The sequence below is a fragment of the Sapajus apella genome, unplaced genomic scaffold (genome assembly GCF_009761245.1).
Source record: "Sapajus apella isolate SASKATOON/1434 unplaced genomic scaffold, GSC_monkey_1.0 scaffold58, whole genome shotgun sequence".
Lineage (NCBI taxonomy): Eukaryota > Metazoa > Chordata > Mammalia > Primates > Cebidae > Sapajus > Sapajus apella.
Window position 1 is genome coordinate 11,885,660 of NW_022436998.1, and position 21,905 is coordinate 11,907,564.

The following is a 21,905-nucleotide window of genomic DNA, read 5'->3' on the forward strand; positions in this document are numbered from 1 at the left end:
AATTGTGTTTAAATACATTTAGTCAGAAAATTAAAAATGGAGGTGAGTGTACCACTGGTAAATATTTAAACAAAAGACAGAAAAAATAGTAACCCAAAAAAAGAACTACACATGTAATCTTTGTCTCTTCTATGTCTTTTCATTTTACACTAATGATTAAATCTCTGCTATTACCTAAATGTTTTTGTACCCCCAAAATTCATGTTGAAATTTTAACCCCAAAGGTGATGGTATTAAGAGATGTGGCATTTGGAAATTGATAAGGCGGGAGGGCAGAACCTTCATTAGTGGGGTTAATGCCCTTACCGAAAAGGCTCTAGAGAGCTCCTTTGCTCTACCTCCCACCATGTGAGAACACAGCAAGAAAGCAGAGCCCTCTATGAGGAAGTGGGCTCTCACCAGACACCAAATTTACAATTGTCCGAGTCTTGGCATTTCCAGCTTCCAGGACTGTGAGAAATAAATGTTCCTTGTTTATAATACATCGAGCTTATGATGTTTTGTTACTGCAGTCAAAAGAAATGTAGACAATTCCCAAATAAATCATAATTCTATATAAAATTAATAGTTATATTTATTGCCAGTGAAAGTCCCCAAAAGCTTACTAAAAATAACAGAAATAATACATTTCACTGTAATATTGTAGAAGCTGTGGAATTTCAATATTATTTAAACAAAAATGTTTTTCAAGTAAAATTAATATTCTTATGTATAGATTTTTTTTCTCCCTTAAATTTAAGAAACTGAATAAATTCTATTTCCAATACATTTTCTTAGGAAATCTTTACATGGTCATGCTGTGAATAGAAAAAATAGACTTTCTGTTTTCTTAAAAATATGTATTTTATTACATGTGTATCAGAAGGTTTAATTTAAAGAAAGATTTCATCACAATTGACATCTAGAATATCTCCTCCAATTTTATGAGAAAACATGGATATAATTTAATTACATATACATTTATTAAATGATTTCAAATTTTGTCTTTAACTTTTGTTGATACGTTTTCCCCATTGTGAGAACAGTTGTATTTTGAAATAAATTAAAATGAGAATAAAATATTTGATATTAAACTTTGGTGTGCTTTTCTAGATGAGATGGTGACAGTACTTTATAAATAGTTCAGCTAGAGACCTCTGTTAAAACATGAGGAAAGAAATTCAGCCTCCAGAAGATAATTTCTTTTCACTTTCTTCTAACTGTAATTTAACATTTTCATCTGTTAAAAAGGTAGGTAACAGACTACAGTGATATTGTTTGGGATGACTTTTCACCAAAAAATATTACAATATATTTTCTTTCATATTATTTATATTGAATATTTGTTGAAACATTATTTATGCCTATTAATGAGAAATTATGACAATTAATAAACCCATCGGGAAGTAATGTCATGTAATACATTGGTTTGAAAAGCTACTTATATTTGATATTTAATATATTGATATCTCTATTTAAATAATATACCAGATTTTCTTAGTAATATTAAACAGTTTATCTTACGCATTTAACTTTTCATTTGGCAATGGAGTATCAATGTAGTCCATGGCACAAAACACTCTGAGATCCTCCTCTGAATTATGAAGGACAGTTCTGGAATAATGTTTGGCCCTGTCTGGAATTACGTATCCTTTGCACATAACCAGGTATGCTGCTAATCCCATCAGTATGAAGTATTTCTGTAACCAGCAGTTGTGATTAATTTGTGCTGAGCCATGGATATTCTTTTAAGAGTTCCCTCTGTGACATACATCAGGCTTTCTGGAGACAGCTGACCAGGGCAAGAGGTACAGTCTATGGCTGGAAAACATTGTTTTTTCATGGTGTAAAACTAATTGGTCCATATGGGCTTCCAACCTAGTGACCTTGAAATGATTTAAGCAGGAATCCTCTGTTTCACTCTCACAGGCTTAGAGCAGTTCATACATGCAAGGCATTCTGAACAGATTTTTTATCTCTTTATCTCTCTTTCTTTTCTAACTAATTATTCTAATAACTAGCATGTCATATCCAAGACATCATAATGCTATGAAAAGTCACAAATACTATAACTGTCCTCTTTCCTCAATGAACGCACACAAATGTACAATATATAGATGGTGGGGAGAACAGAAAAAGCAAAATTATATAATAATGAAATAAGCTTACATTTTACATTCAGATCATATGTCGTTAGTTTCTACTGCCAGCTGTGAAGCCAGTAAAAACATGTATTATTTGCATGATGAAAACAAAGTGATTCAATGAAAAGAGAAATAAAATTCAAATTACATCTATGAAAATAATCTAATCCTTAACTTCCTCATATCTATAAAAACAACATATAAAGGCTCTGCCTATGTTTAATATCAGTTTAGTGTTAATAATAATTAATATTTTTGGGTTGTTACTATATATTTTGTTGTATTTGAGGTGTTTCAATTTGCTAACCAGATGTCTGTCTCCCCACTTTCTTTATGCTATTTATGTGTCCAGATTTGAAAATCTGTATTTTTGAAATGATGGTAAAAAAAAAAAAAAAAAAAGATTAGGTCTATGTTCAAGGCCACATAGATTTTAAGTAACATACACAGCATGGGTCCAGACTCAGGTCTACTGATATTTAAGTGGCTAGACTTAAATTTCTCAAATTTATAAGTTTCTCAAATTTATAGAATGCAAATGAATATCAAAAAGGTAAGACTGATGGGACAAATTAGTAGTAGAAAAAATACTGAGATAAATACTTCTTTGAAGAGTTAAAATGTGGAATTTAAATAATAATAATACTCTTATACTTAGCTCTTTAGTGGGCCCATGCATCAAAACTCTAATCCAATTATATTTCTTCCATGTAACATAAGTAAGTGTTCTCAAAAATCTGTATTATTCTGTTCTCCTGAAATCACTGGTGAATGGGAAGAGAAATATTTTTAAAACAGGTCAATTGAAACAAGGTAGTAATATAAAAATCATTTACTTTCATAAGATAACCTTATATATATCCACAAAGTCTATGGTTATGAGTTAAATATTATATTTAAATACTGGGTTTTGTTTGAAAAGAATCTGGGCATGGGTCTCATTTTCAGTAGTGAGACCAAAGTAAAACTAAAGCCAAAAGAAAAAAAAAAATGAAGTCTGTAAAACACACTATTTTGTTGCCTTGGAAGGCAAAACATAGAAAAAGAAAAACCATACCATTTTCAATATTAAAACAAGGAAATACTGATAATTTCTGAGCACCTTGTACCAGAAGACTGAGACTACAGAAGAACTTTGTTCTTGCTAACTGGTGACAATTTAACAATTTCATCATCTCTGATATGAAACCTTTCAAGTAGATTCAACAATTTTAAAAAAGACAATGGTAAAGCTCATCAAATTATTTAGCACTTAAATACATTTTAGGAAGGAATAAATAAATCACGCTTTCCAGGAATTATTTATTGGGCATCTACAGAGCCCACTCCTTAAATCTCAAGTGATCACCTTCCTCTGTACTCTCTCTCACAAGTTTTCTTAAACCCACTTCAATCATACTTTTGCCTCTGCCACTCAAAGCCAGCCACTTTGTCAAAATCACCAGTGACTTTTGTACTGCTAAAAGCAGTATTTATTTTCAGTCCTTATCTTACTTGACCTATCTTCAGCACTTAAACATCATTCACTATTCTTTCACAACAACACCTCCTCCGTTCTTTTCCTATCTTACATTTTTTCTCATTCTCTTTTGCTAGTTTCTCCTTTTCTCCTTGACTTTTCAAATGTGGAGTAGCCCAGAAGTGAGATCTTATTCATCTTTTCTTTATACTCATTCCCTTGCTCAATCTGGTCTAATCTCATAGTGTTAAAAATGTCAGTATTATTATGACTCCAAATTTTAATCTCCAATCTGGGCTTTTCCTCTGATTTCCACAATCCATATCCAACTGTGTGCTTCATTATACTGCTTAAGTATCTAACAGACATTTCAGATATAAATACCTGCAACAGTGAAGTTCTGATTCCCTCTGCAAGCCTCCTCCACCCACAGTCTTTTTCACTTTAATGGCAGCTACATACTCCCAGGTACTCAAAACAAGAAACCTGGAGTCACCTCTTGCTTCAGGTGACAGAGGTGGAAAAAGCGAAAACCAGTTTTTAGAAAATTGATAATTTGCAGATCCGTCTTCTCATTTCACAATACATTATTAGACTATATATGCCAAGAAATATTCTGTCAGTAAACTTGACATGAAAAAATAGTCTTAAATCAATGTAGTGAATTATGGTCTTATCCTATTTAAACATTAAAAATAAATATTGCAATTTTAAAATTTATGATACTATCACATTTTAATTTGTATGTTATAAATTTATATTTTTCTATATTTATAACATGTAAAAATAGAATTATCATATTGTATGTGTAGTAAATTCCATCGTTCTATGCTATTGTAAACCTAACCCTTACTTGTAATTAGTCCAAACCTCATTTTTCATTAAATTTTTAAATTCCATGAGTATAGACATGGTAAAGATATCTGTTTGATTCACTGCTAAAATTTAAGATAATCCTGGATATATGGAAGAAGCTCAAAAATATATTTATTGTTAATTTTCTGTATTTTTAATTTTAATAGGCTTCACATTAATTTTTTTTAATTAAGTGAATGCAACATGATTCTAATTCCCATTCGACAGATTGATATTCATGGATTTTTTTCAGTGTGTGTGAATGGCATATAAAGTAGAAAGTAATTAATGTGAAAGGACAATATGAACCCCTTAGTTTATAAAATGTCTCTTTTCATGCATTTTAAAGGTTTTTAATATATGCAAGTTTACCTATGTGTAATTGATACTGATGCATATTCCTGCCAATCTGATGAATGGGCCTCACCCAGCTCCCTCACTCACCAATTGTGGCTCAATCTCTATAGGGATGGTGCTGTGAACAGAATAATTGATAATCTTCCAGAATGTTTATGCATTTACACGTAATACTTATTCAAAAGTCCTATTTATATGAATTTTTAAATGAACAGTGGCTTAAAGCATGAAGTTTGCTGTGACTTTGCTCTTAACACGTCTTAGATACATTTTCTTGTCAGAATGAGGCAAATTGAGGACTTTAGCATTATTTTGACTATGTATACTCTTACAGTCCACTTAGCACACTTTAATTTACTCTGTTAGTTTAATTTACTTGCATTTCTTACTGAATTATAGCTTTTAATCCCTAGTTCTTAGAACCTGCTTGGCCAATTTTCGCAAATAATTGGATATCTTAGGAAGAGAGAAAAAAAGAGTGAGGAAGAAAAAGAGGGAATAAAGGATGGATAGAGGGAGTGGGTATGGAGAATAAATGACACTCTCTTTTCACCAGAGGTAAGAGACAGATAAATGTTAAAAATCATGGCAACCACACAAGGCAATCATTCTCAAATTCTGACGTGTGTAAGAATGGAATGGAAGGCCTAAGAAAAAGCAGATTCCCTGCAACCTACCCACAAAGATTCAAGTCCATATGTTGGTGTTAGAGGCAAGGAATCTCCATTGTTCTCAAACTGTCTATGGTGGTTATAAAGTCAGCAGCATGTATTTTGACTGACATCATGCTGGGTGTGACTACTCAAACTCAAATTTGTAAGGAATCTTTCTTTTTAGCCCTGTCGGTTAGTAAAGAGGAGAGTTTTTATTAATGGATAGTCCTTATTATCTGGAGTCAAGACTCCAGATAATATAGTGCACCCAATGTTGTCATGCCAGCAGATTCAGAGTCTAGCAACTGAAACGGCATATTATTATACAATTATCAACTGTATAGTTTCAATGCCAGTACAACTGTTATGCGAGTCTAGCATTACAAAGGATTGCTTGCATGTCAGTGGGAATATTCTACAAATAATAAACTCAGTCTTAGCTACTCTTCATACATCATGGTCAAATCCTCTTGACATTCCATTAGCCATAATTAATTAGTATTTATGTATGCTGGTGTATGTGTGCATGTATGTATGTGTATATACAATATTAATAGAGTCTTGGGTGTAACCCACTGTTTTTTACTTCATTATTTTAATATGAAGGAGCCTCCGATTGAGGAAAAAAAGCAGAGAGAAGGTAATTTGACATGAAGAACATTTTTGGTGTCTAGTCAGAGAAAGACAAATGCATACTGAAAGCAGATAATTAAAGCGTTCTGAGTAAAAGTATATTCCTGTTGCTAGTCTAAACATAGGATATAAAGCTGCTATGTAATTCAACATTTTCTTCTTCCTCTGTTCCCTTCCTAGATACCACACCCCTTGCTAAACAGCTGTGCAGTAAAGCCTTCAATATACAGGGTATAATGTTTCCAAGTTTCTTCACCCAGCAAGGTACAAGCTGCATATTTACCTTTATATGAAGATGACTCTGAACAACTGGATGTCAACCAAACTACCAAGGATTCATGCAGATCACTTTATTCCTTTACTTTCAATTTTAAATTCAACTTTCAAGTAGACAAAGAAGTTTGCTCGCTTTGGTTAATTTTGCTGGAGAACTAAATTATACATCCTCTCTTTATTGATAGAAACTGCATTTGATTAACATTTTAAAAATCACTTTAGACAGTTAAAATGTTTAATCTTTCAACCAATTTATTTTTTGGCAATAATATTATTAGTGTACAACCTTCAAATAGCCTGACATTTGGACATGTTTGTCTTGGGATTCAAACGTGAATTACTTGTATTTTTATTTTGAAATCAAATTGTTAATAAAAGTCTCAAATTTTCCTTTAGCAGACAATTCATTGCTATTGAGTTTCTTCACAGCCGGCAAGTATATGTTTGTGGAACATATACTTCCTGAGTTGGTCACAGTAAAGAAAAGGAGAAGGAATCATAAAATTCCTTTTAATCAAACTCATAAGAGTCTGATTAAAAACATCAACATTTAATCCAATCATAAAATGTTCCAAAAAAGAAAGATAAAACAAATCTATGATGTTACAATCCTATGGTGGAAGTTTGTGGTTAGGTCAGGTGGGGGCAAGGTGGTTGGTGACTAGGAGGAGATGTGGGGGCATATGGTATGTCTGTAGAATCTTTTTTAACAAAAATAAATCTTTTTGTTAGCTACATGATTAACTTCACTTTGTGAAAACTCATCAAGATATACACTTTTTTGTATGTCAGCAGCCTGTCAACATTTCAATTAAAATGTTACTATGAAAAAAAAGCTATGAACTTGCTCCCCAAAAAGTATACATAGACTATCCCTCCCTCTCCTATCACAGTAAAGTAGAACACGGCCACTCTAATCCAAGTGGTAATTTAATAAAGGCTGTTCTAGGAAGTGACATGGAAAACCAATATTAATATACATGAGCATGAAAGATGCTCCCGTCTTCAACCATGTGTGTTCATTAAAGATAGGCCCTAAAAGTAGGCTTGGCCTTTTGTACTTTCCCACTAGTGTTTTCCCAACACTGTGGCTTCCAAAGCCCTGCTTCTTATCTGCTGCCTTAAAATCATCCAAGGTAATTGTTAAGGCAGATTCCTGGGGGCTCAACCAAAATATCTGACATGTATTTACTATATTGCTTACTTGTTTTATTATTTTAATTTTATCGCCTCTTCTTAAGTTTTCAAGTAATTTTAATATATGCCTTGCTCTCAAAATTTAGCTTCCTGAAAATCACATGGAAATCGTGCTTCTGTAGGGATATAGCCCTGACATCTGCCTTTCCAAAGCAAGTACATGTTATGGTCCTGATACGTAGAATCAGTAGTCCTTTGGGATCAGTTGGATCAGGCTTTTTAGCTTCTCTCACACAGGCTTGTAGGTAGCTGTTACACTAAAAAGGCATAGGGTGAGCACCTGAGGCCAACTCTGCTCTACGTCTTATGTAAGTGATTACCACTCTTTTTCACTTTCAGCAAAGTCTCTTAATTTGGACTCCATTCTGCTGGAACCAGAATAGAGGAAACTCATTTATGTAAAGGAATTCTCTGTGGGATCTTGCAGCTCACTGAAGCTCTACAAGCACAATGAGTCCAAAGCCACAGTAAATGGGAACAGATTAACTTCCTGTGTGTGTGTGTGTGTGTGTGTGTGTGCGCACGCACGCGCGTGCGTGAGTGCATATGTGTACATGTAAAATGTCTTAGGGAGAGATGACTGTAAAAAACCTGTGCTCCATGAATCAATGATCATATCATCGACTAATAAAAAGTTATTAGGGTTTCTGCAATTAAAACTAATGACAAACACTGCAACTATGCTTGTATCATCCTAATAAAAATAAGAATATCCCATTGATTCTTGACCCTGCTTATAAAATTAACTGCCTTAAAACCTACAGGAGACTCCTTTATTTAAAATTTCATACTCTAAAAATTAAAGGATGCATAAAGTTTGACTGTAAGCCAATTTACTAACATTATTAAACATATTCAAAAACTTATAAATTTAGAAACCTATAAACTTCATGTGATAAAATACAAATAACTGTTGTATGCTCTACAGTTTTTTGTTTGTTTGTAACGTTATACAGCAAAAGAGTATATTCTTCGTTGGAAGTAAGTGAGTTTTTTTAATGACAAAAAGGAAAAGATAACTTCACTAGGTAGAATATAAGCACATGCTTTAAAATATAACAACAAAATAGTACTGATACATTTCACATCTAGGGAATATTTTTAACAAATGAAATACTTTCTGGGTCCAGGCACGGTGGATCATGCCTGTAATCCCAGCACTTTGGGACGCTGAGGCGGGTGGATCACAAGGTCAGGAGATCAAGACCATCCTGGCCACCATGTTGAAAACCTGTCTCTACTAAAATACAATAAAAATAGCCAGGTGTGGTGCCTCATGCCTGTAGTCCCAGCTACCTAGGGGGCTGAGGCAGGAGAATAGCTTGAGCTTGGGCGGTAGAGGATGCAATGAGCCAAGATCACACCACTGCACTCCAGACTGGTGACAGAGCAAGACTCCGTCTCAAAAAAAAAAGAAGAAATACATTCTATCTTTGCTTCAAGAATACGCCCATTCTGTTTTTAATTTATTGCAATGAAAACATGAATCCTCAAAGCTCTTGTTTAACTTTCAATAATAAAAGTCTTTCTTTTTGCTCACAGTGTAAGATATAAATTGACACTGGAATGACTAAAGGAATGTTGAATGATTCAAAGAAAAAAATAACCCTGCAACTCTGAGAAGACCACAGATTCTGAAAACTCACTTATCGCCAACATGTTGAGCTATTCGGCTGGTGTTTGGAACATAAGAATCATTTTGGGTATAAACAGCAAGGTCAGCCAGATATAAAATTATGATAGTGATAAAGGGGTAAAATTTAGTCCTGTGAATCTTCCAACTTATTTTTACTTTTTTTAAGTTTTATACTGTCTTTTGTCTCCCCAACCAGCAAAGCCATCTTATCCTACACTGGGCTCTGACCCCATTCCTAGTTTTCTCTCAACCAGGAGAAAACCCCACTAAAGTACCTTCTATGAACTAGACAGCTATAATAATGTATTTTGCAATAAGCAAATTAAAAAAATCAACATAAAACTATTATCTCTAAATGGGTTATTTTTCAGAGCCTAGAAGGTTGTGAGGGTAAGAGGTGTTTCTCCACCTTCCAGACTGTTATTGAGATTAAAAAATAACACAGTTTTAGCCTATGAGGTTTTCAGTATGCTTTTTCATTGTTATATTTCTATGGAACCAAGAAACCTATGAAGAACAATTACTTGGGTACATACGTGTGGAGTGCTAAGGATGTTTATGTGTGTGGGGATTGCAGAGTGGGGAGACCTGGTGAGTTCAGAAAGCGCCTTTCCTCTGAACACTTTACAATGTTTGGACTTGGTGTTGTACTCTTACAATGACCTTTGCAGACAAGAAGGCCTTGGGAAAAACCAAGGTACTATGATGAGAATGGATAAATTACCTTTCTTCTTCCAAGAAGTTACAGGTCACCCTGTGAGGAAGAAAAAAGGCCAAGTAAAGTGTCACCTCTGTGTGTCTTCTGTCAGCTAGCTGCTACATTCTATTGCTGTTCTGACTAACCCTGCTGCATGAATAACTGTATGAGATAAGAGCACATCATATTTCCTTTCCTTCTATTAGCTTCCATAATTAGCATAATAGTTAATTGATTTAGGTCAGTACTTAGAATTTTTAGAGATAAACAAGTGGAAAATAAAAAGACAGAATGTTCTTTCTGAAGAAACCCAAATATTCTTTTTGTGTTTTGGTATTATGTATTCTTTCCTAGGCATGGTTGTGCGGCTCTTCAGCAATATTTTTGCTTTGATTTAACTCATAGGACAAAAATTTTAAAAAGTAATGATTTTTAGATTGACTTCTTTTGGACCTTCTACCCCCTCTATGATGCATTTTCGTATGACATCTGAGTCAAATTGTTGCCGTTCCCATGATGTGTTGTTCGGTAAGGCACCCTGTGGAGGAACTCTCTGGTGGGAGGTCCTGTAAAGCCACACACTGCTGCCGAAAACCTGAAGGATACTCTTAACTGCCTTCTCTGATGTTTGATCCCTTAATTCTATCCAATTCTATCACTTTATACTTAGGCAAATTAAATTTCATATTCCACCTCTGAGCTCATTTATTTAATCTGTTACAGTTAAGGTTAAACAGATACAGTTGTTTCTCTTAACCATTCCCTCTTATTTAGTGATATGCTCAAATTTCCTAACATAAAGGATTTTCTTCATCATTAATTATAAGCAGTAGTGATCTTATATAGAGAGCCTCATAAAATGTAGTCTTCTCCCAAATTCTTCCTGGCCCTCTGTTTTTAACCCAGTGGATACCATCCCCTTTTATTCGTTGGGTGCTCTGACACATTATAACAAAGCAAAATATGCTTTATCTGTCAATCTGCTAAGTTTAAAAAAAAGAGAATACAAAATCAAAATAAAAGATGAATACCTGTCAGTGTATCAAAAGTCAATCAATTTCAGAAACTGCAATATTTATTTAGAAATTCATTGAAAGATTGCTATTTCATTACTAATAACAAGTACTGCCTGAAATTTCTGTGGGATGATTTTCTCTAAAATGTATAAGGAATATTTACTTTGCGTTTCCTTAGAGACCTGTCTATTGGGGCAGAAAAGATAAACTTACTATATTACTGACTAACCTATTGAACTGACATATGGTGTGCAATGAACTTAATATTTACATCTCTCCAAATTCATGTTGAAATCCTAATCTCCAATGTAATGCAATTAGGAGAGGTGATGAGATCATGAGAATGGAGCTCTCATAAAAGTAATTAGTGTCCTTATGAAAGGTGCCCCAGAAAGCTCTCTCACCCTCCCTCCACCAAGTGAAGATACAAACAGAAGTTGGCAGTCTGCAACCCAGAAAAGGGACATAACTAGAACCTGACCGTATTGATCACAGACTTCCAGCCCTCAGAAGAGTGAGAATTATATTTCTGTTGTTTATAAGCCACCCAGTCATTCATACTTTGTTAGACTGGCCTGAACTGACTAGTACCTACGTGTGCGTGCGTGTGTGTGTGTGTGTGTGTGTGTGTGTGTGTGTGTGTGTTTGTGTGTCTCATTCTTGCCATAAGAGTAGGAATATATAGCTAGAATATTTCCAGATACAGAAGATATGTCATTTGTAGCATTTGTCTTCCTTCTTGTAGTTTGGCAATAGCAGCCCTGATGTTTTTTTTCTTGTCCTAACTGCATCACTGATGGCCCCTGTTAAATCTCACTTAGTTAATGGAGTGCTTAATCCTTTTCCTCTCTTTTTTTTTTTTTCTCTCTCTCTCCTTTTTTGTAAACTGATGATATACACCTTAGAGTAGAAAGAATAGTAACTTATATGTCACTTCTCCATAACAGATTTAACTAATTTTATTAGCTTTTTCATTTTTACGATAGGTTCCACCCTTTCCATTTTGAGAAGCAGTGACTGATGATCTGTGACTTGCTACTCTGCTTGATTTACACATCTGTGATCTTTCAACCTGACAAAGTATTTGTGGGAAATTCAGGTAGGGGGCAAATTGTAAATCGGCTTGAAGGCAATATGCAGCAGCATGATCTATTTTTTGTTGTCGTTTTAGTGACACGCTGTTGGCAGTGTGAAAAGATGGGTAAGATGCATGGAAATGAACCTGTGGTTTTAGAGACTGCTTGCATAAGATGATGGGCCAAGAGAATATGAACTAAAGAATTGCAGCGGGTGAACAGAGTTGGCATATTCAAGAGAATTTCAAAGGTATCGAGAAGGGATTCTATGAGTGACCGGCTGGGGACATACGAGAGCAGAGAACGGTGAGGAAGCAGAAGGGCCTAGCGTGGGTGGGCGGCCAACTGAAATATGAGTAACTGAAAAAAGGGTATGAAAAATAGAAGGCTTGGAATTCTTAAAGGGTATGTATAGTTTGCTAGGTTTTTAATTTGTCACAATAAAAGTAGGAATAGTTATCCAACCAATAACTGAAAAGATGACTGCAGACATCCAAAGGAAAATATGTCTAAATGCATAATGTCCCTATTTGTGATTTCCTTGAGGCAGAGCTTTTAAAAATACATTTCTGTCTCCTTGGCACCAAGCAAAATGCCAGGCACCTAAGAAGCACTCATCAAGGATTAGACAAATCGAAAATTAGCAAATGCCATATGCTTCAAAATCACTGAATCAGGGTTTTCTGTTAAATTTCTATGAAGTGAAATATAATTTATATCACTATTCAAATAGCGACTAAACATTTTCTAGAATTGTGGCATTACTGACTCATATAGGGACAGGGCTTGCAGTAGCTGTCCTCTTAGCCCTCAATCATTTCTCAAATGCAGTTTTTCTGTAGCTCTCAAATTACTAAAGGACAGCACCATGCCAGAGCATCAGACACGTCAGCATTCAAGCCGTGCTCACTAGTTTTAATTCCCTGTCCCATTTTCTTTGGTAAATATGTAACTTTTCTTTAGAAGAAACACATTTTTTGATGCAGTCATAAACAGCTTTACTTGTACCATAACAAAGGTCTGCCCTTTTGTCTAGGGATTGAATTTATGTGGACATCTATTTGCCACATTTGCATCTTTTTTTTTGCTGGATGGAGATGCAAGATCAAATTTTATCAAATACATAACACATTCAAGTGTACGTATTTAGATAGAGTGAAGATGTAGGTACAGAAATTCAGCAGTCTGAAAAGAGTTGCTGTGCCACGGAGAAAATTATCACAACAAATGCTAATTGAGCAGCTTCCATGTATTGTATACAGGTAGGTGTAGGGGCACAGGTTGCAGTACAAACAAATGTATCTCAGTCTGCCCTCCTGTAGAAGTTGGGAGAAAATAAACAGGTGTATTCAATAGAGCAACTGGGGCCACTATAGGAGTCAACAGGGTGCAAAAAGCAGCTTCTTACCAGTGGCTATGCCTTTCCAGGGCAAATGTCTTCTTAATTAAAATCTCCTTAAGGTGATAAGCAACTTCAGCAAAATCTCAGGATACAAAATCAATGTGCAAAAATCACAAGCATTCCTATATACCAATAATAGGCAAACAGAGAGCCAAATCATGACTGAACTCCCATTCACAACTGCTACAAAGAGAATAAAATACCTAGGAATACAACTTACAAGGGATATGAAGGATCTCTTCAAGGAGAACTACAAATCACCGCTCAAAGAAATAAGAGGACACTAACAAATGGAAAAATCTTCCATACTCATGGATAGGAAGAATCAGTATTGTAAATATGGTCATACTGCCCAAAGTAATTTATAGATTCAATGCTATCCCCACCAAACTATCATTGATTTTCTTCACAGAATTAGAAAAAAACTATTTTTAATTTCATATGGAACCAAAAAAGAGCCTGTATAGCCAAGACAATCCTAAGCAAAAAGAACAAAGCTGGAAGCATCATGTTACCTGACTTCAAATTATACTGCAAGGCCACAGTAACAAAAATAGCATGGTACTGGTACAAAAACAGATATATAGACCAATGGAACAGAACAGAGGCCTAAGAAATAACATCACACTTCTAGAACCAACTGATCTTTGACAAACGTGACCAAAAAAGCAATGGAGAAAGGATTCTCTATTTAATAAATGATGCTGGGAAAACTGGCTAGCTATATGCAGAAAACTAAAGCTGGACCCCTTCCTTACACCTTATACAAAAATTAACTCAAGATGGATTAAAGACTTAAATATATGACCTAAAACCATAAAAACCCTAGAAGAAAAACCTAGTCAATACCATTCAGGACATAGTTGTGGGCAAAGACTTCATGACTAAAACACCAAAAGCAATAGCAACAAAAGCCAAAATTGACAAATGGGACCTAATTCAACTAACGAGCTTCTGCACAGCAAAAGAAACTATCATCAGAGTGAACAGGCAACCTACAGAATGGAAAAAAAAATCTGCGGTCTATCCATCTGGCAAGGAGCTAATATGCAGAAGCTACAAAGTACTTAAATTTACAAGAAAAAGACAATCCTATCAAAAAGTGGGAGAAGGATATGAACAGACACTTCTCAAATGAAAACATTTATGCAGCCAATAAACATATGAAAAAATAGCTTATAATCACCGATCATGAGAGAAATGAAAAGCAAAACCACAGAGATACCATCTCACACCAGTTAGAGTGATGATCATTAAAAAGTCAGGAAACAACAGATGCTAGAGAGGATGTGGAGAAATATGAATGCTTTATACTGTTGGTGGGAGTGTAAATCAGTTCAACCCATTGTAGAGGACAGTATAGCGATTCCTCAAGGATCTAGAACCAGAAATACCATTTGACCCAGCAATCCCATTACTACGTATATGCTTAAAGGATTATAAATCATTTACTATAAAGACACATGCACATGTATATTTAGTGCAGCACTGTTCACAATGGCAAAGACATGGAACCAGCCAAATGCCCATCATTTATAGATGAATAAAGAAAATGTGGCACATATATACCATGGAATACTATGCAGCCATAAAAAAGGGATAATTCCTGTCCTGTGCAGGGACATGGATGAAGCTGGAAACTATCATTCTCAGAAAACTAACACAAGAACAGAAAGCCAAACACTGCACGTTCTTATTAATAAGTAGGAGATAAATAATGAGAACACATGGACACAGGGAGGGAAACATCACACACTGGGGCCTGTTGCAGGGTTGTGGGCTATGGGAGGGATAGCATTAGGACATTAGGAGAAATATCTGATGTGGATGACAGGTTGATGGGTGCAGCAAACCACCATGGCATGTGCATACCTATGTAACAATGATCTGGACATTCTCCATATGTACCCCAGAACTTAAAGTATAATTTAAAAAAAAAAAAAGGAAAAAAAAACTTGAAGCATCAGTTTGAATTAGACTGTTGACAAGATGAGGGAAGAATGATTCAGGAAGAGGGACAGTATCTCTAAATGCCGTGATATCAGAAAGAGCATGGTTAGTTTAGAGCACTGGAAGCAGTTAAGCAGTTTAGTGCTTTTGGAATGGAGGATGTGCAAGGTAACTGGCGAGAGCTCAGGTTAATGAGCTCATGAGTAGGAAGGAAAAAAATTTAAAAGGCAGCATGCTAGACAGAATAAGTAGGTCAGTGAGTAACAACATGAAAATCAGAGGAAACATGAAATAATGATGTTTCTAATTTCATTATGATCTTTGCTCTTGGTTGTTAATTAAAGGGATTTAGATTAAAAATTTCAATTGTTCTTTGAAGAACTGAGAGATATTGAATTATTCATAATTTAGCCATTTAATTGGTCTTAATAATTAATGACTAGTAGCTTTGTGTTAGATGCCTGAACTATATCTACTAATAACACTTTTAAAAACACTTCACTTATAATAATGAAAGCGAATTTTATGAACTTTGTAATAGATGGTCCACACATGAATTAATTTACTCTTACCAACGTCTGAAATGTGCTTTCATATTTCTACATCATAGATGGCTTTTGCTTTATGAGTGTGGTGAACAAATAACTTATCCAAACTGGGATATTTAAAAGAGTAAGAGAGGTATTATGAATAATTACACAAAAAACAACAGACATAAACAGGAACGGTCCTGGGTAAACCAAATCTATGACTCTTGTTCACAGTGTATATCACATTTTAAAATGTGCTTAAAGGATTACAATTACATGAAATTTAAGATAGTGTTTTGGAATGTAACAAACTTTTTCAATTGTATATGTTTTAATCATTTCATATTCTAAAGTTTGTGAACTATTCCACTTTGTCTTCCAAGTTTCATCTTTACATTTTTATTTGTCGGCATGCTGAATAAATCACTGGGAGAAACAGAGGAAAAAAATGAACATGATAAATCTCTAATTCGCGGCACTCACCAGATGCTAAATACACACATAGCTTTTTAAAGCAGAATTCTTCTTCAAAATGTAAGAAATTTCATTTTATTTTTTCTCAGCTTTCAAAACATAAATTGGGATCTGTCCAACAAAAACTTTTAAGGCCAATGAAAAAATGAAGTGTTAAAGTAAAATAAAAGCGAGAGAGAGAGATGTTGAAAGGCTTGCTATATAAAAGAACTGCCAGATTGCAGCATTTCAATAGTCCCCTGTACAGTACTACAATATTCACTTATTATTCAAGCAGGTGACACATTATTACAGATTGATACCTTTACTTATTATGCCCTTGACTGCAAACAAAACATGGTAATTTGAATCTAATGTCAGTTAAAACTTCCATTAATAAAAAAAGTGTTATTAAAACAAAAAAAATTGGTGGCCTGTTCTAATTGATTTTTTTCTATAATTGATGGACTGCATAACACTATACCCAGGTACATCAGGACAGCTGAATTTGATAATAAAGGAAAATAATTGACTTTTAGTTTCATATGTGACAGTCTGGAAGAAGTGCTTTGTCAAATCTCTTAATTTCCATAGAAAGCAGCACCACAAGACTCCAGGTAGATCCACAATAGAAAATCAATACACATTTTGGAGTTTTATATACTCCCATAATAATTAACATTAAACAGTCAATGTAAGAAGATGAATCTCATACATGGCCATTTAATACAATTGGTTAAAGTGGTGGTTTTTTCTGTTGTTGAATAACTCCCAAACCCTTACTGAATGAAATCCCAGGAAACTGCCGTCATTCATCAGGCTCTCTCCGTGGTCTGGCTCTACACCTCATTTCCCTGTTAACTGCTTGTGGCCTGTGTGTTACACCTCCAGGCTTTTACTTCTGCACCTCCTTATGTTCAAACATATTTCCCACTTTTAGTGATTGGCCGTACTCTTTCAATCCAGCAACATTTAGCTTGGGATGATCTCCAGAAAATCTTCCCTGAGTCCCCAGATTAATTTAAATGTCCCCATTCTGTGTGTCATTACCACTTTTGCCTGTCTTCCTCTTAGCATTTCACGTATCATGTCTGATGTATTTGTTTATATGACTGTTGCCCTTTCTAGACTATAAGTTTTTTCAAAGACAAGGATAACTGAATAAATACAGGTTCTGTGCTAAGGACATCTCTCTTAATTTGAGCTAAAATTAAAGGCATGTATACATGATATTGTTTGCAGTCGGATTTACATATAGTTAAAACAGATCACCAATTCCAGCATCTGCATATTTGTGAAGTGAAAAGAGCATGGCTTTAGCATACATAGAACGAATATTCTAATCTCAACTCTGCCCCTTATTAGTAATGGAACTCTAAGGTAATCACTTACCTTATCTGAACTTTAGTTTCCATATTTTATACAAATAAGAAAATCACTAAAATTGTGGCAACAATTCAATGAAAATGTATATAAAGCAGCTTAAACAATGTTCATTCTCGGTAAGCTTCCTTACCTGACTCCAATTTCCTTTAATATGTTTACGTTTTTCAAAAGGTAAGTAAAATACCATTGTGATGTGTTTCTAGTGCTTTCTTTTGCATTTAAATATGAGAAAGTTATGCATTATATACAAAACTTATGCTGAATTTTGCTTTTGTCTTTTCTTTTACTTACAATGCCTTTTCCCCAGCCCTCATCTCTGCCTGGCAAATTCCTGTTTTTCTTTCATTGCTTAGATTAAATCTCAACTTCTCATTGAAGTCCACTGAAATTAATTAGAGGATCATCTGCATTTCTGCAGTATCTACTTAATTATTTTATTAAAATACATAGATATTATTAAACTAAAAATGAAATGCTAAAAAGATTAACTTAGCTTCAAAATTATTTCAGGCCTAAGATCATCTTTCAATGTACAGAGAATAATGAGATATATATTGAAAGCATCTTTGGATAGGCAAGACCTTTTATTTTTATGTTGAAAAAAAAATCAGCATTAAAAATACATTAAAATAAAATTAATAAAAATAGAAAATAAAAAAAATTAAAATAAGCACATTTTAGACATATTAACTGGTCATATTTTTGTGGTAAAATGCTAATTTCTTTTAGTAGAAAATTACATGTCAGAAGACATAATAAATTGTGTAGAACTGCATATATTTGACTAAGGCATTTGTTACATATAAGAATATTTAGTATTTAACCCATAGTACTATAAACAGTTATTTTAGAGAAAAGCAATGCCACATATTAAAATCTTCACTTGTTCTTTTTTTAACAAAAAATTAGTTGACTACTGTCCACATTCATTTTAATTTTTATAACATAAAATTGCCTATAGCAGCCTCTACAGATTTATCTGATTAGCAGTTCATAAACACAAGGAAATAAGATATTAGCTTAATTTACCTTAATCACCAAATCAAATTTCTGGTGAAAGTCTCTGTTTACTGGCTCCAGGAGACTAAGTTCTGCTGTCCTAGGATGCATATGGAAAAATCTTGGGTAATCCTCAGGAGTCCCTGGAAAACATTGAGATTTCAGCACATAATTGAGAACAATAAGTAATATGTGTATCTGCTTCATCTATTTCCGTTCATTAACTGAGGAACAAAGTTACAATTTCATTAGTAAATTAAGTTTCAAAATTATGCAGTCCAGGTAAAGCAGGCACAAATGTGGCATACAGTTATTAGCAATTAGCATATGAGTAAGAAAATGGAAAATGTTTTTTGGATGATTTTTGAAAATTTTTCTTTATTAAAAGAGCACTAAGTAATTTGAAACTTCATCACATGAAAATAGATATTAAGTGGAGGCACAATAAATTGTAGCTTATGAAAATGTATTTTAAGGGTGCATAAATCTTAATTATAGCTGTATGGCCTTTCAACATATATTGTAATAAATTATTAGTGATTTGTACCAAATAGTGAGATGCTTGGAAATTAATATGAACATATTTTGTCCCATATTTTGTCTCTTAAGATTAATATCAAGCTAATTACATTAACCATAGTGAATTAAATATAGGTTCTAATGATACTCCAAATGTCTAGACAGGGTATTTATTTATTTATTTTTGAGATGGACCCTTGCTGTGTCACCCAGGCTGGAGTACAACGGCATGATCTCAGCTTGCTGCAACCTATGCCTGCCCCATTCAAGTGATTCTCCTGCCTCAGCCTCCCAAGTAGCTGGGATTATAGGCATATGCTACCATGCCCGGCTCATTTTTTTATTTTTAGTAGAGATGAGATTTATTATTTTGGCCAGGCTGGTCTTAAACACCAGGCCTCTAATGAAACGCCCACCTCAGCCTCCCAAAGTGCTGCAATTACAGATGTGAGCCAACATGCCCAGACAAGATGGTATTTATGAATGTATTTTAATAATCAAAATACATTTCTTCATGAAGAAATTTCTTCTAATTGTATCATCTTCCTTTGTATACTACAAGATTCTTTTCTCAAAGGGAAGAAAGAAGTCAAATCAGAAAACTGTATAGTATATACACTTGTAAAATTAATAACCATAAGAGTAAAATAAGAGTTTCCAATTATGAAAGCCTACTGTGCACTGAATCCTTTATATAACTAAACATCAAAAACTCTGTAAACCATGTACATTTTACAGATGATGACCTGGGAAACTTGAGAGATTAAATGACCATATAAGTTAAAGAGATAATCTAAAACCGAGATTTTATTAAAAATCCAAGCTGTCGGATGTTAAAACACAACCAAAAATGGGCTTATTGCTACTACTTCTTTGCCTCAACTCTGAACAAGAAGGGAAATTCTATTGGGCATTAAATGAGGGGGAAAAGAAAACCAGAAACATATTTTATAGCATTAACAAGCTGTAAAATCCACAAATAGTCAAAACTACAGATGAAATGTAGTATATGATAAAAGACTTACCTCTCCTAACAGGAGGGTCATACAGAAAACAATAAAGTTTCATACATTCTTCTTAGAAGATACATGAGTAAACCCCAAATAAAGAACATATTCATAACAAATAAAAAAACAATGTAAGAATTAGTCATAGATGAAAACGTGAATACATTTTACTCTAATGTGAGAGTGGGAAAACCTTTCCTAACTGGCTCAAAGTCAAGAAGTCATGAAGAAAAAGAGAGATAAGTTTAACTACACTGCACAATTGCATGGTGAGACACAATAAACAAAACCAAGAGTGACAAACTGGGAAAGTATTTGAAATTTACGTTGAGACAAAACGTTCGCATCCCTAATATAAATAGATTTCTAAATTAGCTAAAAATAGGGCCAGTGAGAGATTTAAAAGGTTTGGGGCTGGCCGGGCATGGTTAGTCACATCTGTAATCCTAGCATTTTGGGAGGCCAAGGCAGGCGGATCAACTGAGGTCAGGACTTCAAGACCAGCCTCGTCCACATGGTAAAACCCCGTCTCTACCAAAAATACCAAAATTAGCTGGGCGTGATGGTGCGTGCCTGTAATCCCAGCTACTCGGGAGGCTGACACAGGACAATCACTTGAGCCCGAGAGGCAGAGATTGCACTGAGCTGAGATTGTGCCACAGTACTCCAGCCTGGGTGGTAGAGCCAGACTCCATCTCAAAACAAAACAAAATAAAATAAAATAAATGTTTTGGCTAGAGAAAAAAACCTTTCACAGAAAAAGAAAGGCAGATGACTCTTGATCATAAACAAAGATGCTTATCTCTATAGAGAAGAAGAAAACTACAAATTATTACTTCATTAAGATTTGATTTGTCACTTAGATTAGGGATTGTCCCAGTTGGACACTGTACTCTGTTGGTGACCCTGCAGGAAAATAGACACTTTGGACACAGGTGGCATTAATAAGAGTGTTGCAAAATTTATGAAAGAGAGTGTGGCATAAGATATCAAAATGATGTTAATGTTCCCTTTTTGACCCATAAACCTTCACATCTGGACATTTTCCCATTATAATAATGGAAGATAAATGACCACCTAAATATACATCAACAGTGGTCTGGCTAAATAAATGGTCATACATATTAAAGCAGATGATAATTCAAATGTAATGATGAATGATATCTTTGTCTATAACTATGTAGTTATTTTCAGACATATTAAGTAATTTGGAAAGAAAGGCCAATAGTATACCAACTTTTAAGAATAATAATACACATACATATTTACAAAGGAATACATATACACTTTAAAAAGTCAAAGATAGACTATAACATAAAAATGGTTACTTATGAGAAAGTGAGGGAATAAGTGAAGGGGATAGGCATTGAAGCTAAATTTCATTAACTATATCACAATTTTTAAATTTCAGAGCTACATAACATAAATGCTATATATTATTATAAAGCTAATTAAATTCAAAGATTTTTCTAAAAATAAAATAGAATAATTCAATCTAAATGTGCATTCAGTTGTTGGCCTAAGCATGAACAAAAAGAACTACCCCAGATGAATTTTAAAGGTAGTACTGACATCACCTCCACCATATAATAGAGCTGAAGTACCACAGAAATTATGAAAAACAAAAAGCTAAACTATTTACAGCAATCATATTGGCAGCAGTGTTGTGATTCTAAGATAG

The 21,905-nt window shown here is 34.2% G+C and overlaps 1 protein-coding gene across 10 annotated transcripts in view; it reads right to left on the reverse strand.

Moving 5' to 3' along the window:
* PCDH15 (protocadherin related 15) overlaps nucleotides 1–21,905 on the reverse strand; it is an 819,037-nt gene that overhangs the window by 354,581 nt on the left and 442,551 nt on the right. For all 10 annotated transcript variants that reach the window (XM_032245634.1, XM_032245633.1, XM_032245636.1 and 7 more), the window contains one exon: nucleotides 18,729–18,841. In XM_032245634.1, coding sequence (XP_032101525.1) covers nucleotides 18,729–18,841 — 113 coding nt within the window. The remainder of the gene's footprint in view (nucleotides 1–18,728; nucleotides 18,842–21,905) is intronic.